Source organism: Mchenga conophoros, linkage group LG12 (genome assembly GCF_057382185.1).
Source record: "Mchenga conophoros isolate Kocher_MC1m ecotype Shallow Benthic linkage group LG12, M_conophoros_male_GT1.1, whole genome shotgun sequence".
Taxonomy (NCBI): Eukaryota; Metazoa; Chordata; class Actinopteri; order Cichliformes; family Cichlidae; genus Mchenga; species Mchenga conophoros.
Genome location: NC_140537.1, coordinates 17,787,949 through 17,804,052, shown reverse-complemented (window position 1 = coordinate 17,804,052; position 16,104 = coordinate 17,787,949). Strand labels below are relative to the sequence as shown.

At 41.7% G+C, this 16,104-nt stretch overlaps 1 protein-coding gene across 1 annotated transcript in view; it reads right to left on the bottom strand.

Annotated features, from left to right (window-relative positions):
* Positions 1 to 1,060: 1,060 nt before the first annotated feature.
* LOC146562409 (uncharacterized) overlaps positions 1,061 to 16,104 on the bottom strand; it is a 33,741-nt gene continuing 18,697 nt past the window's right edge. The window contains exons 4-16 of the mRNA XM_085294127.1: positions 15,841 to 15,915; positions 7,532 to 7,675; positions 6,916 to 6,993; positions 6,625 to 6,776; positions 6,389 to 6,443; positions 5,236 to 5,310; positions 4,945 to 5,053; positions 4,262 to 4,765; positions 3,439 to 3,882; positions 3,218 to 3,316; positions 2,981 to 3,114; positions 2,317 to 2,368; positions 1,061 to 2,201 (exon numbers count right to left, since the gene is read on the bottom strand). Of these exons, the coding sequence (XP_085150253.1) occupies positions 2,065 to 2,201; positions 2,317 to 2,368; positions 2,981 to 3,114; positions 3,218 to 3,316; positions 3,439 to 3,882; positions 4,262 to 4,765; positions 4,945 to 5,053; positions 5,236 to 5,310; positions 6,389 to 6,443; positions 6,625 to 6,776; positions 6,916 to 6,993; positions 7,532 to 7,675; positions 15,841 to 15,915 (2,058 nt within the window). The 3' untranslated portion in view covers positions 1,061 to 2,064. The remainder of the gene's footprint in view (positions 2,202 to 2,316; positions 2,369 to 2,980; positions 3,115 to 3,217; positions 3,317 to 3,438; positions 3,883 to 4,261; positions 4,766 to 4,944; positions 5,054 to 5,235; positions 5,311 to 6,388; positions 6,444 to 6,624; positions 6,777 to 6,915; positions 6,994 to 7,531; positions 7,676 to 15,840; positions 15,916 to 16,104) is intronic.

Genomic DNA, 16,104 nt, shown 5'->3' with positions numbered 1-16,104 from the left:
ACTGCAGCTTTAAAACTTTTACTTTTTTTTCTGTCTCACGGTTTTGCTCATTTCAGGTTTTCATGGTTTTGTCCTTGTAAACCAATTAGTATTTCATAAGAGGCTCATCACCCTTTCACACATATCACTGATGATTAGCCTTCTGGGATAACTTCAGCAGAATAGTCTCCTGGATAGATTTAGTCAGTCTGTCAACAGGCATCAGTTCAAGCAGGATGAGACCCATGTCAAACATTACCTCTCTATTTCAGAACAGAGGCACATCTGCCAAACGCTGTTATTGAACTGGCACTACAAGACCGTAACCTAGCCCCCCATAAATATTAAAGGTGTATGGTTAAAAAATATTAATGTCAAATTCAATCAATCATTATTACCCTAGGGGAAAATCCTGTTTAAGGTGTAGAAGCATTAGCAATTTTTAGCTTTGGAAACATCAGGATATCCCACTTCTAAACTGTGTGTAACAATGAGCCCCCTCTCTGCCTGTCAAAATATTTTGCCTTTTGTCCTGAGGAATCTGTTCATTTCACTGAGCTCTCTTTCAAAAATGCTGTCACTGACAAATTGGAAAAGGCAATGTCTCCACCTATAGGTGCAAATATAGCACTGCTACAACCATTTTTTGTTGTTGTTCTTTAATAATCAGGGCACAGTATGTGTGATGGAAATACTTGCATATTAAAATATCCCCAACACTAAATGCTTAAAGAAATAAAAACTTTTTAAAAAAATTGCAATTTTCATGAAGTTCTGCTGTTACAATTTGCTATTTAGATATTAATGTGTTCTTACATGAGAATGAATGTGATTTTTGCAAGACTGATGTTGGTGTCAAGTTGTTTTGGCTGCAAGTATACCGTATGATGGCCAGTAAACTGTGTGTTATTGTTGTGTTTATACAATGTCGAGGCATTTTTTAAAATCCTTTTTTAAGAAAAGTGCTTGAATTCTGAAAAAGAATAACTACATTTTCCCGATACTTAAAAAAGGCTTTAGCTGTAAAATATTATCAATGCTGCATATTAATATTATTTAAAGAAAGAGACAGTTAACAATAAAGAGAGTAACCACTGTATTTTGATTGTTTGAAACAGTAAAAGTGAAGAAATAAGCAGGAGACAAACTTTTAAAGATAGTTTTGTTTGAAGATGCTATGTAAGTTTGGAGTAAATACAAAATAAAAGAGCATTAAACAAGCATACAACATACAAACATATAAACAAGGATAGAAAAAGGACTTTTTTTACATTATTATATACAGTGTAGAGTATAATGATATTAAAGAGGATTAAACCTGGAAGATGTTTCAGATCATCTTTGTGTTGGTATAACGCAATAATTTGTTAATATCTAGGCAAATAAAAGACAAGCTATAATCACAAAAAGCATGGGAGGAGATCACCATATGAACAAAATATAGCCCAATTTAAAATATAGTTATTATTTTTTTATCGTTTGCTATACCTCAGTTCTGGTTTGGGTAATTTAACTGTGCGCTGAGACTTTCAGAAACAAACGCCATGCTACAAAATAACTCAGGGAATACAGGAGGATGATTATAAGACGATGTCTGATACATGTATACAAATGGCGAGCAGAGTGAAATGCTTGTTATATGCGTGGATCAAAAAGGAGACTATACACTATAAAAATCTGTTTGTGTTTCTTTGACAAAAAAAAAAAAGTTTGTGATCATTTGTCATTGTGATCTGATCTCTCCCACCAACATTTCTACTGCATCTCAAAAGGAAATAAGTTATTTTGGTGTAAGAGAAGGTCTTCTCTATTTTATCCGAGAAAATGAGGCTGGGTAATTTCTGCACACTTGTGAGAATTTTTGTTTTCCTCAAAAACATCAAAATCGTGAGTTACACTTTTCTTTTTTGCTCCCTACAAAACAGGGATCCTCGTGTTTCTTTATTCTTCCAACAAAATAGAGAGTACAAAGTTTCAGTGGGAGGATTAAGTTAAAAAAAACACGCATTAACGTGAGGGAAGATGGCGTCCCTGAGTGTGTGTCTATGTGTGTCTGTATCTTTGTCCTAGCGTGTGTCTGCCTGACTATATGGTCTCCACATAATTGGCAGGAAATAAGCCCTGACGTCCGTCTTTGCTCCATCCCCTCCACCAGGCTTTGTCCACCGTCTCCACGTCCGTGATGATGTCACCCGGTTCAAAGGAGATCTCAGATTCGTCCTCTGTGAAGAACAACAAAATAACACAGTGAAGATCTGATAATCACAGTGTAATTATCGTGAATGGAGGCACTTTATGTTCCCATGCATGCCGATTATCCTCTGAAAGGCAGCTTACCTGCCTGGTAGTCGTAAAGAGCTCGGACGCATATCTGTTGCTCGGCTAAAACCTGAAGTGGAAAGGAAAACGGAGCAGAGGAAGACTATAATCAGAAAATATATTTCATGTTTAACTACAATTCAGAAGATTGAATAAAGCAAAAAAAAAAGAAAATCATGAACTTTCATGAAAACTTTCTCATATGAACTTTCATTTAATATGTTTTTTTTTCTTTTTTACTTGTTTTTAACAATTCAAATGAAAAGGTCAAAATCATCTGTGGGTCTGCGCTACTAGCAAGTATTGGATGATAAATAACATACCTCAACTTCAAAAACTATAAAAAAACCATCACTGAACAGCTTCCATGTTATTTTACTATGATTTTCCCTTTCTTATTTTTATTACGTTATTATTATTATTTCCCAAAAAATGCACAAACGTCCTCCTGTTGAAGTAATGCTTGTTCTAAACTGTACCACCCATATGGCGTCCCATACAATTTACACAGTAGACTTGTTCTTTTGTGGCATTCAGTGACACAATTAAAACAGTCCTCATCACTTGTAGAGATGACATCATACAATATAGTTTGAATTTAAAAAAAAAATTAATTACATAAACAGGTTTTGTGGGCTTTGCATTAGCAATATTATTGTCTGCGTGTCTGTGGACAAAACACCTCTTTTCCATTTTCTGAGATCTCTTGCTTCTCATCTTCATTGATGTCGTCCTCCTCTGCAGTGCCGTGGAGACTGTAGCACGTAGTCACCTCTGAAGTGCTGAATTCAGCTTCAGATGGATTCACACATTGCACTGAGGAAGATCAGTGTGAAAATCACTCGTTATTTCAACTGGTGCGCTCATGTGATATCAAAAAAAACAAAAGCATTGTTTGAACCGTCACTGGTTGCCCGACCTATGCCATTATGCTCCGCTGTGTCATCTCCCAGTCCGATCCCGTTGCTCGACAGTGTTACGGTCTCATGTTCGATTCCTTGACAAACTGGTTCGGCATCTAAAAGATTGGTTTGTTAATGTTAAAGTATCATTTTCAGAAAACTGCAGCATTGCATTTAGAAATAATGACACTGTAACAATCCACTTTAAAAAAGGTTTCTGTAAGAAGCTGAGGGCTACCTGCAACTGCTGAGTCTTCCTGTTTCTCTGAAAGCTCAGCAGTGGGCTGACTGTCTTCTGACTGATTATTCTTCTCTCCATTTTCCTTTGTCTCCTCTTCATCCGTTTCTATCTCAGCTGGTTCCTCGATTGATGCTGGCTCAGTTTCCTCTTTTAATTCTTCCATCACCTCCTCCTCCTTGTCCTCCTTCTCATGGTCCTCCTGTTCTTCCTGTTCTTCCTCCTCTTTTTCTTTTTCTTCTCCTTCTTCTTCTTCTTCTTCCTCCTCTATTTCTATCAGGGCTGGTTCTGTGGTGACAGCAAAAGGCTCTGGTTTTGTTTCAGGATTATCTTCCTCCTGCTCCTCCATATCCTCTTCCTCATCCTCCTCCACCAGCACAGCCTGTACTTTGTAGCCAGTGTCTGAGACCAGCTCAGTGTGCACATGACTGGCTGTGTTGAGGTCTGTGGATTAGAAAATTATAAAGCTATAAATGCACACAAAAAAACAAAACAACATCAGTGTATTAATAAGCATGCATGTTTGTAAAGTGCACATTGAGGGTATGTGTAATCATCATTTCTGTTTCACAAGCCATTGGTTAACAGTCCCTGGGCTGATTTACAGCAGTATGTGGAGTAGCTTTTGCAATAAGTACCAATGAAAGTTTCCTGCACGCTAAACCATTAATGACTTTGAAGGACATGTTTTAAACAGATAAATATGTTTCTTCTTAATTTTGCATCTTCCTAAATATTCTTCTTGCTTGTCAGTATTTTCCTCCAGAAAAGGTATGGTACAAAGAAAGTGAAATATATCTGACTGCATCATGTTTCACCCTACCACTGTTTGGCTGTGGAGTCTCATTAAGAGGAGCTCCTGGAGCCTCTGAATTCAGAAGAGGCTTGGAGTGCAAAGCTGATTCGTCAGGCTGGGTGTCTGGCTGTGCCTCACAGGGGTTGACATTTGCTAAAGTGGGGGGCAAATAAGTCAAGAGACTAGGTGATGCTGGAGGTGCAGAAGGTTCTGTTGGAGATGTAGTTTTGGGTTCATCTGCAGCCTGGTTATTAGTTTGTGGAATGCTAGGAAGAGGTGAAACTGGAGGGACAGGACGAAGAGGAGACAGGGGCGGTGACGTGGGCGCTCTGGGCTTCTGCGGAGCTGCAGCGAGGCAGAAATTAGGGCTTATGGGGGGGGAGACGGCACGGTAAATGGGGGAAGGAGGAGCCCGGTAAAAGGGGGAGACCAGGGGAGAACTGCGAGGGGAGGATGCTGCACTCTCTTCTGCTTTTGAGAAGATGAAGGCTGTGTCTGTCAGGCTCCGCTGGTATCGTCTGAACGGTCTGCCTGGGTAGAAAGAAAAAAAAAACTGGTGTTAGAAGGTAAAACATGAAAAACACGTTTTATAACAAACAAAACTTGAAAGTGGATGCACTGAAATCTAGGGCTTATTCTTGTGTTTGTATAACCATGTCTGCTACTTCGGGCGAATACGTGATAGAATCGCTTTCTTTTGAAGCTCTTACCAGTGCGGGAGGATCCAGGGCTGGTGGGACTTTGTGACGATGATGATGACAGCTGCCGAAAGAACTCCCTGGGGTTCATGGAGCGTTGGGATACTAGCGCTGCTGCCTCCTGCCATTCAAGTAAAATACAGTAAGCATTTTCAATATCTTAACCATTTCCTTTGACTTTTTCCAATCCAGCGGTGTAGTGCCAACATGTACACATGTGTGCACTTAGTTGGGTTAGTGCTACTTCAGCGCAAGATTTAGTAGAGCTACGTGCATCTTTATATTAGTACAAGAATCACTTACTGCTGCTTTCTCTATAGATTCACTCCGTCTGAGACGAGCCCTCATGTCTTCCTCGTGCTCCCTCTGCTGCTGCTCCTGTCAGTGCAAAAACACACATGCAATCATGTTTACGTGCTTGCTGTAAGGGCCAGCTTATGGGCTGCAGCATAAAATAGAGGCTGGAGGCGCTTGAGTTTGCAAAAGTGAGAATTTCATGTAAATAACTAAGTGACAGTGAGTATGAGCTCCAGCAGCAAAAGAGTGGAAGGTGTGCAAACCTCTGCAGGCATGCCTTTTTATCCACACCTTCTCAGTTGCGTACAACTGAAAGACAATCAAGCACTTAGACTTCAAGGCCAGTAGGGGTTGCAGAGAGGCAAAACATCAAATAAGCATTTCAAAGCTTTTATCTCTTTATGAAGGTACGACTAATAAAAAAAAAAAGAGTAACAGGAAGGCGGAACACTGTTGTTGTGTCAGACAATGTGAAACTTAGATTGTGAGCTATCATTAACGCCCAGCCAGAAATCATCACTACTCTCTCTTCTTACTTTATATTGTGCTTTATATTGCGAGATAATGACCATACAATAATAGAGACAGCCCCAAAAATCGGGTGACCCCCCTACGAGTGGCAGTGGAAAGGAAAAACTCCCTTTTAACAGGAAGAAACCTGCAGAACCAGCCTCAAAGCGGAGCAGGCATCTTCTCCGAATAACTGGGCATGAGGGGAGCTAAATAGTTTAAAATAAACACTGTGGAAGAGAGCCAGAGATGACTAATAACTCATGATTAAATGCAGAGCCGTGTATAAACAGAGTGAGTGAAGAAGAAACAAATAGCCCGTCATGGGAAGCCCCCAGCAGCCGAGGCCTATTGCAGTGCAACTAAGGGAGGGTTCAGGGTCCAGTTCCTGATCCAGCACTAATTATGTGCTTTGTCAAAAGGGAAACTTTTAAGCCTAATCTTAAAAATTTTGTAAGCAGCCTAAACTCGCACATCCTCAAATAAAGACCAAAGGGAGACTCTGTACTCTCTTTCAGTATTGCACAGGGCCATTTTCAGTTACAGTAGCATTGCTAAGATGCAATTTGAAAACTTCATATTCATAGGAGCCACGAGTCTATCTTGTCTTGCTGTTTCAAGTGAATTTTGGCAAGACTTTTTCACGCACCCATTTTGATTTCTCCTCTCTGCGCAGCTCTTCTTCTTGCTCTGCCTGTTTCCTTCTGGAAGACATTAAAAAAACAAAAGGAAATCAGCACCATATTAATGTCATCAAGTAAAGATCGTCAAATACAATACAATTATCATCTAATCTACTTTACCACATTGTTTTTTGGTTTTTTTTAATCTGTGCAAAACATGGACTAAAAGGCACTACTGACAGGAAAACGACATTATTTCAACCTCTGCTCCTCAATCATTTGTAGTTTCTCGTTCATTTTTCTGTCCCTCTCCTCTTCATCCCTTCGTTCTTTCAGAATCCTTTCCCTTTCGAGGCGCCGTCTCTCCTCAGCTCCTCTCCTCCTCTCCTCTTCTTTCCTTTGTTCTTCTTCACGCTGATATACACACCAAAAAAGTAAAGGTCACAGTACAAAAACTATTCTGTATTTTCACTTCAGTTTTAACTCAAGCTGTAACTCCCTTTAAAAGGGCCCCTGAAATACATTTAGCCACACCAAAAAGTATAAAGGGTACCTCTGCTCGTGCCCAGAAGGAGTCTCTATTTATCAGTCTCATCTCCATTGCAGCATTAGTTTTTCTGTAGTTGGTACCCTATTAAAAAATTAAAATAAAAGGTTTTGCGTAAATGCAATTCAGTGAATTTTCCACTATATATATACATATATATATACATATATATATATACATACAAAATATATATATATATATATATATATATATATACATACAAAATATATATATATATATATATATATATATATATATATATATATATATATATATATATATATATATATACAAAATAAATAAATATATATATATATATATATATATATATATATATATATATATATATATATATATATTTTTTTTTATTTATTTATTTATTTATTTTTAAATTTATTAATCTATTTGTATTTTTTTGCATGGTTAAGACCTACTCAATTGTTATATTAAAAAACATTGTATGTTTTAATCTTTTCATATTATTGATTACAAAACATAAAGAAGGCTAAAATAACTCCTAAAACACAGAAGTTGCTGGGGTTTTGTATTCGAGGGTCATTATATATATGTTATAGACTTTGTCTCCCTCTGATGGATAGCAGAAGCATTACAGGAGACTTACCACTAATTCCTCCTTTTCTGCAGACTTAGAGCTCCTTCGCACAAAATGTGTGGGAGTATGAGCTGGGGCCTTGCTGAGCTCAGCTCTTATCTTTTCTTCTGTCACATCCTCCACTTTCTCTGCACTAATGAAAGCATGCGCTTCCTGAAACATGGAGGACAGGGAATGAAAAAGGCATGGTGAGATGGTATCGAGTAAGATAGATGAGAGTTTAATCCACTCCTCGGCATGCTGTCCTTTAGCCTCTCTTACTCTCCCTCTCTCTCTCTCTCTCTCTCACACACACACACACACACACACACACACACACGCACGCACGCACGCACACACACACACACACACACACACACAAATTGTGTGACTGCATGTGTTACAAAAAGGCAGAAAAAAAGCAAGACCCTCAACTAACACTCACGGCGGGCTGGAGTGGGTATCCTAATATCCCCTCGGCTTGCTGCCGGTAGGTTGGGGTTTTTCCCGGTGGACGAGAGGGTTTGTTCCCTGCGCCTTAGGGTCGGGGAACGGGTCCTGACTGTCATCTGCGCTTATGCGCCGAGTGGCAGTTCAGAGTACCCAGCCTTCTTAGAGTCCCTGGGGGGGGTGCTGGAGGGTGCTCCACCTGGAGACTCTGTTGTCCTGCTGGGAGACTTCAATGCTCACGTGGGTAACGACAGCGAGACCTGGAGGGGCGTGATTGGGAGGAACGGCCTCCCTGATCTGAACCCGAGCGGTGCTCTGTTATTGGACTTCTGTGCTAACCACAGTTTGGCCATAACGAACACCCTGTTCGAACATAAGAGTGTCCATAAGTGCACGTGGCACCAGGACACTCTAGGCCGTAGGTCGATGATCGATTTTGTAATCGTATCAGCAGACCTGCGACCATATGTTCTGGACGCTCGGGTAAAGAGAGGGGCTGAGCTGTCAACTGATCACCACCTGGTGGTGAGTTGGATCAGGTGGCGGGGGAGGACGCTGGACAGACCTGGTGCACCTAAACGCGTAGTGAGGGTGTGCTGGGAACTTCTAGCAGAGGCCCCAGTCCGCGAGATCTTCAACGCACACCTCCGGCAGAGCTTCAACAGCATTCCGAGGGAGACCGGGGACATTGAGTCCGAATGGACCATGTTCAGCGTCTCCATTGCCGAAGCTGCTGCATTGAGCTGCGGCCGCAAGGTGGTGGGTGCCTGCCGTGGTGGTAATCCCCGAACCAAATGCTGGACACCAGAGGTGAAGGGAGCCACCAGGCTGAAGAAGGAGTCCTATCGGGCTTGGTTAGCCTGTGGGACTCCGGAGGCAGCCGACAGGTATCGACAGGCCAAGCGGAATGCGGCTCGGGCAGTGGCTGAAGCAAAAACTCGGGTGTGGGAGGAGTTCGGAGAGGCCATGGAAAAAGACTTTCGGACTGCCTCGAAGAGATTCTGGCAAACCGTCAGACGTCTCAGGAGGGGAAAGCGGTGCTCTACCTGCACTGTGTATAGTGCTGGCGGAGCGCTGCTGACGTCGACTGACAAAATTGTCAGGCGGTGGAAGGAATACTTCAAGGACCTCCTTAATCCCACTGACACGTCTTCCGAGGAGGAAGCAGAGTCTGGGGATGAGGGGAATGACCCGCCAATTTCCGGGGGCGAGGTCACTGAGGCAGTTAAACAACTCCTTGGTGGCAGAGCCCCTGGTGTTGATGAGGTCCGCCCCGAGTTCCTGAAGGCTCTGGACGTTGTAGGGCTGTCCTGGTTGACACGCCTCTGCAATGTTGCGTGGAGATCAGGGGCAGTACCTGTGGACTGGCAGACCGGGGTGGTGGTCCCCATCTTTAAGAAAGGGGACCGGAGGGTGTGTTCCAACTACAGGGGGATCACACTCCTCAGCCTCCCTGGGAAAGTCTATGCCAGGGTGCTGGAAAGGAGAGTTCGTCCGTTAGTCGAACCTCGGATACAGGAGGAACAATGCGGTTTTCGTCCTGGTCGCGGAACACTGGACCAGCTCTTTATCCTCTCCAGGATACTTGAGGGTGCATGGGAGTTTGCCCAACCAGTCTACATGTGTTTTGTGGACTTGGAGAAGGCATTCGACCGTGTCCCTCGGGGTGTCCTGTGGGAGGTGTTGCGGGAATATGGGGTGTCTGGCCCATTGCTACGGGCCATTCGATCCCTATACAACCGTTGCAAGAGCTTGGTTCGCATTGCCGGCAATAAGTCGGACTCGTTCCCGGTGGGTGATGGGCTTCGCCAGGGCTGCCCTTTGTCTCCGGTTCTGTTCATAATTTTTATGGACAGGATTTCTAGGTGCAGCCAAGTGGCGGAGGGCTTTCGCTTTGGTGGCCTCAGAATCTCATTTCTGATTTTTGCAGATGATGTGGTTCTGTTGGCTTCATCGGGTGAAGGCCTCCAGCTCGCACTGGAACGGTTCGCAGTCGAGTGTGAAGCAGCGGGAATGAGGATCAGCACCTCCAAATCTGAGGCCATGGTTCTCAGCCGGAAAAGGGTGGAGTGCCCACTCCGGGTCGGGGATGAGTTCCTGCCCCAAGTGGAGGAGTTCAAGTATCTCGGGGTCTTGTTCGCGAGTGATGGGAGAAGGGAGCCGGAGATCGACAGACGGATTGGGGCTGCAGCTGCAGTAATGCGGACGCTGCACCGGTCCGTCGTGGTGAAGAGGGAGCTGAGTGTAAAAGCGAAGCTCTCAATTTACCGGTCGATCTACGTCCCTACCCTCACCTATGGCCACGAGCTGTGGGTAGTGACCGAAAGAACGAGATCGCGGATACAAGCGGCAGAAATGAGCTTCCTCCGAAGGGTGGCTGGCCTCTCCCTTAGAGATAGGGTGAGAAGTTCGGCCATCCGGGAGGGGCTCAGAGTAGAGCAGCTGCTGCTCCACATCGAAAGGAGCCAGCTGAGGTGGTTCGGGCATCTGACAAGGATGCCCCCTGGGCGCCTCCTGGGTGAGGTGTTCCAGGCATGTCCCACCGGGAGGAGGCCCCGGGGCAGACCCAGGACACACTGGAGAGATTATATCTCTCGGCTGGCCTGGGAACGCCTTGGTATTCCCCCGGACAAGCTGGAGGAGGTGGCTGGGGAGAGGGAGGTCTGGGCCTCTTTGCTTAGGCTGCTGCCCCCGCGACCCAACCCCGGACAAAGCGGATGACGATGGATGGATGGATGGATGGATGTATATTGACAGCAAAACTTACAAGACATACACTGTATCACTCTGTGTTGCACATTGTCTTCACAATAAGTTCAAAACAGCAAAATGAATTAAAGCCTTTAGTTTCAAGAGAAAGAAAAAAACTGTGCCTGCATTTCATGTTTACTGGAGAATGGACAAAAAACAAAACAAAGAACTATATTTTACTTTGTTAAACATGGACTTAACTCATGTCTGTGTGTGCATACAAGCATTTGTATGTGGCCAGGACCTCGGTATAATTTCCATGGAGAGTAAATCTAGGCTTGTTGATGGAGGGCCTGGTCTGTCAGCCTCCAACAGGAAACCACAGATTTATCCAAGTGACAACACTGACACTGACACTGAGCAGAGAATTCAGTGCGCCCTGTAATACATGTCAGTACAGTCCATAATCCATATCACTCTGGCTGCCACTGCCAACTACACACAGAGTTGGCACAGAGACCAGAGAAGTAGTCCACAGTGCTGCCAGCCGCACTGGGAAAATCATGGAAACAAATCAAGGTCTACGGGAACACTTCTCAGTAGCACAGCCCAGTATTCTCTTATGAATGTGCAAGTGCAAAACATTACAGACAGTCTGCATTTAATCAAGTACAGGACGAAAGTGTTCATCAAAACAACTCACACTCAAAGCAAATGCCCTTGTAGTGCTGAATAATATAAAGCAAAATAGGTATTACCATGCTTGTAATTTTAAGAGACTTAAAAGTGTTAAAAATGCACTGGGAAAATGCAAGGGTTTTTCCTTCCCAGTGTCGCCAAGTGCTTGCTAACAGGATGCCCTGTGATTGTTTTGGTTGTCTCTCTATTATTGCAGGATCTTCAGGTGACATCTGGTGCTATTTAAATAAGATTGAATTCAATTAAACTGAAATAACAGTTTTAGGAAAAATGAAACTATCTGTATCTTATTAAAATGTATAGAAATCACCTCTAATTCTATTCAGACCATTTCTATAACTCATATGTGAGCATGTTCATGTCATTTTACATCATTCGGATTTCATAATGGTCATATGTTAGGACAAAACCTTCCTTTTTAATCTTTGTAACTGTAAGCTCTTGAAGCCCATACCATACTGTGTTATGTTCCAATCTAACATCCATCCCACAGTGTTTCAACCACATGGCATTTGACTTGCTAACAATGCAATGACCTTCATTGGTTATCAGAAAGCTTTAAATTTGTACCCAGATTCAGATAATAACATACTCTAGCAAAACAATATAAATGCAAAGCTTCAAAAACTCCAAAACGTTCTATATGAGCTCAAAGTACTGCCTTAATAGTCAACCTCTCTATTCAGAATAACGTGTCTTGGCCTAGTTATTTCCATGGGAAAATTTCATAAAGTGGGATGTTGAAACAGTCTTTTTGGGACTTGTGACACTGATGACCTTGGCATTGAAAACTTACTATAGGTATAACGATATAACCTGCCAGGGAGGGAAAGTAGCCCAAGGTGATGTGACAGGTTGAGAGACTTTTTAGCTGTAATTGGGCTCAAACTCCACACAAACTGTCTCTCTGCTCTGGAACCAGAGTGCTTCATAGTCTCTTTCCAACTAAGGAGTTGCTCAGAGTAATAGGCAGTAGGTGGATTCGGGGCAACTCAAGTTTCCCCAGTTAAAGTTTGTCCCACTTGACTGATGGGTTACTTATAATAGAAGTTAGTGTTGGCCAGCGCTTGTGGCCGAATTATTAGTATTGCAAACATTTATTCTTCTTAAAAAAATGCAAGTTGTTCACGAAGAATAACACCAATAAAACTGTGAATTGACAAGATTGCTATAATATTTGGGTTGTCAGTTATTATGACAGACAACATGTGTGATTTGAAGTGCTTCAAGATACCTTGACCCAAACATCTTCAATTATTCCTTATTTACAAGCCTAATGTTTTTTTGAGACCTAATCTCCTGTTCCACCTTAAAAAAAACATTTGGCCTTAAATAACAAAGGCATAATGTGACCGAATAAATGTATCTACTTGTTAAGTATGACATCACTAGCCATCCCGAGATCTAAAGTCTAAAAATCGAACTCAGGACCACTGAAAGAAAGAAAAACAGGACAAACTCTTTCAGCTTCCCCAGCTGTTACAATAAGGTTTAACGTTCAGATATCAAGAGGTTCACAAAGTTTAGCAGAGTTAGAAGTTGCCGGGAAGTTAGGAATCCAGTTTTCACCTAAAGATCAGATACCATGTTTTGACTGAAGTACTTCTAAAAAACTAAAACACAGTGCTCTGGTGTACCTTTGAAAGTAGACTAAATAGCAATGGTGGTTGGAGGGTCAGTGAAGATGGGCTAGCTGACATATCATAAATTGCCTGGTAGCTAGCATACAGGAGGAAGAAGATCCTGAAAAAAAGAGTTAAAAATGGGCCCATTCACAACACAAGGTTAGTCATAACACATTGGTGCCTGGTTTTGACTAATTCCTAAAATGTCAACACTGAACTTTTATTCAGCCAGAGAGATTCAAATATTTGACATTCGAGCCCATGGACTGCAGTTTTTAAAAACTTAAAGATATGTATAGTCGGCTGGCTGACCATGATCCCTAATGACTTTTGGGGGGCTTGTTTCTATTAAATATAACAAAAACATTACAACGTGTTAAAAAGGTGACAGTGTCATTTGTAACAGTAGACCCACAGTAGAAAGGAGACCCAGAAACAGGACTGATACATTATCATTTAACCAGCAGATACTTATTGTATGTTTGATGAACCAAATGCACATTTTATAAATATCAGGATTGGAAAAGATGTGCCTTTGTGAGATGTCCCCACTCAGTTGAGTATGCATCAGAGCATCCAGGTTCTCTGCTCTCTACAATGCTCCAATTTGTGTCTTAATTCAAAATGTCTTGAGTCTAACTAACTTCTTTGTTTAGAATTTGACACTACTGTTTCTAATCTTATGCACTTGGACTCACACACACACACACACACACACACACACACACACACACACACACACACACACACACACACACACAAACACAATGCTCTTCTGTCAAAACTTAATTCAGTTATTTGTTTTTTGGTAGAAATTAACAATGGAAACACCTGCACCCTATTCATAATTTAGTTTTCATAACTTAATGCCACATTAACTTCAGTTTATAACACACCCAAACCAGACTCGCCTCGACAAAACCCCCTCACTGCCAGCTGGGACATGCAGCATAGCGAGCCAGAAAAAACAGAAACAAAGTGGAGGGAAAAGAGAAAAAAAAGAAAGATAAGTAAAAAACTTATGGCTTACTTAGGGTAAAAACAGCCATGATTTTAAAAAAGAACAAGCTATTGCATCCCCAGATGTTATCACCCATCCAATCTGTATATATTTATAGATCATTTCCATGGTTTTGTTTTTCACGTCACTGCAAGGTCAAGTACGGCTCAGAAATAAGAGAGCTGTTTAGATTATAGCATCTGGTTAATGTAGGCATTTAGCAGGTGAGGGAGTGACTTTTTGTGTATCAATATTTCAGCTACTGATTTGTTAAAATAAAACAATTCTCAAAGACCAATATCAGGTAGCCTTTGAGTCTCCAGTATATTGCATAATCATAATTACGCATCGAATCAGTTTTATTGGACATGGAACAGAACAGCGCCTGTGATAGATACTGGGGTCATTTGTGATCCTTAAACGATTTGTCTCCACAAACATATGAGCTGTTAATAATATTAAATCATCGACTGTATTGTACATTGGCTATGCAATTCTACAAATAAAGACAGCTTAAGTCTGAATATAAATACTTTGACAGATAATTTTTAAGGTTCACTACACACCAACTCCAATACAACACAAGCCGGAAACACACCAGTGTGTTTGACGTTTTTTCGTAAGCTGTCTTGATACTAGTGAGATCATCACCTGTACTGTAAATTATGCCATAAGTGAGCATTTTAGTATTTGTGGGAAAACTGATTAAAGACGTTTGCATGAACAAAAGACAGTTTTGCATAGTCATGTATGATCACCGCGTACTTCTACAAATGACATCCATGCGTCTATTGTATAAGGTCAAATTAGAATAAATTGTTTCTCTTCCTTTTTGCATTTTACATTAGCAGTAGTGACCACCGGGTACTTAAACAGTCCTGCTTATTAATGAGCATGTTTGTGTGTGTTGGCTAAGTTTAGAAGCCTCTTTTGTCCCACAGCTCACCTAAGGAGAAGTGATTTTCTTCATTCCCCTTAACGTCCACCATGAAATCATGTTTCTATGATTATGAAATCCCACAAGAAATTCTGATCAAAGAAGCCTCACACAAGACTCAGAGAGGGGATAGTGGGCTTTCAACTGGTTTCTTATAAAATCCCAGAGCCCACATTCATTGTTTTAAAAAAAGAGACAAAAAAAACAACAAACATTCCACAGATGCTCCTACAGTCGACTGGGTGATGCCTTTGTATGGAAAGTGGTAAACCTAGGGGTCGGTTCAATCCTTTCTACTCACTGACACACAAAATAAATACTGTTTGAGGGGCACAGACAGGGGAATCGTCAGCAGTGATGGACAGTTTTTGTCATATGCTGTAAACACACCTGAATCCTAAAAATATGCACATGCAGCTGAATCATAGAAATTACACAGTTCTCTTTTCTCTGGTCCATCTGCTTCCTGTCTATCTTACCACTACTTGACTTTGGCATGGGACTTGTGGGTTGTACCACCAACAACAGAATTTTAAACAAAACTTAGCAATCTCACCCTGAACCAACAAACCAGTAGGGCAGGAAGGGGTCTGAGGACAGGAAACTCTCAAAACAATACTAAGCAAACTACAAAGTGTAAATATAGAGTTTGAGGGTAAACGGTCTAGAATTCAGGGACAAAGATTATAGGAAAGTATAAAACACATTTTTCACTATTATTTTGGAATTTCACAGGAAATTAAACAGAATCTAAATGAACAGAAAGAGTAACAGAAACTGCAAGTGTTTTTTGCACAGCACTACCTCCGGGTCTAAACGGTCCTTGCACAGATGGAATTATTTCCTCTTAAATGAAGCCAAACAAAAACACAAATGACTGGATTTACTTTAGCAAACCCGAAGGCCATTGTCAAGTTCACATTCTTATGCACTGCACCTTAAAGAAGTTCTTGAGGGCTGGAATGTGGGTGGCACATTCTGTTCTCCTGTAGTCATCGACATTTTGGCCAACCTGCATACAAACAGGATGTAGACACTTAGACTGATATCACAGATCTCTCTTAGAAGACTAAAAAAAGACATGAAGGAAACAGGCTGGGAAACAACAGGATTCAAACGATGTCATGAGGCATCTGAAGACTGATCATCTTGAGAAGTGTTTAGTGTCGTCATGCCAATAAGTTCTCAAAGGGATTTAAAA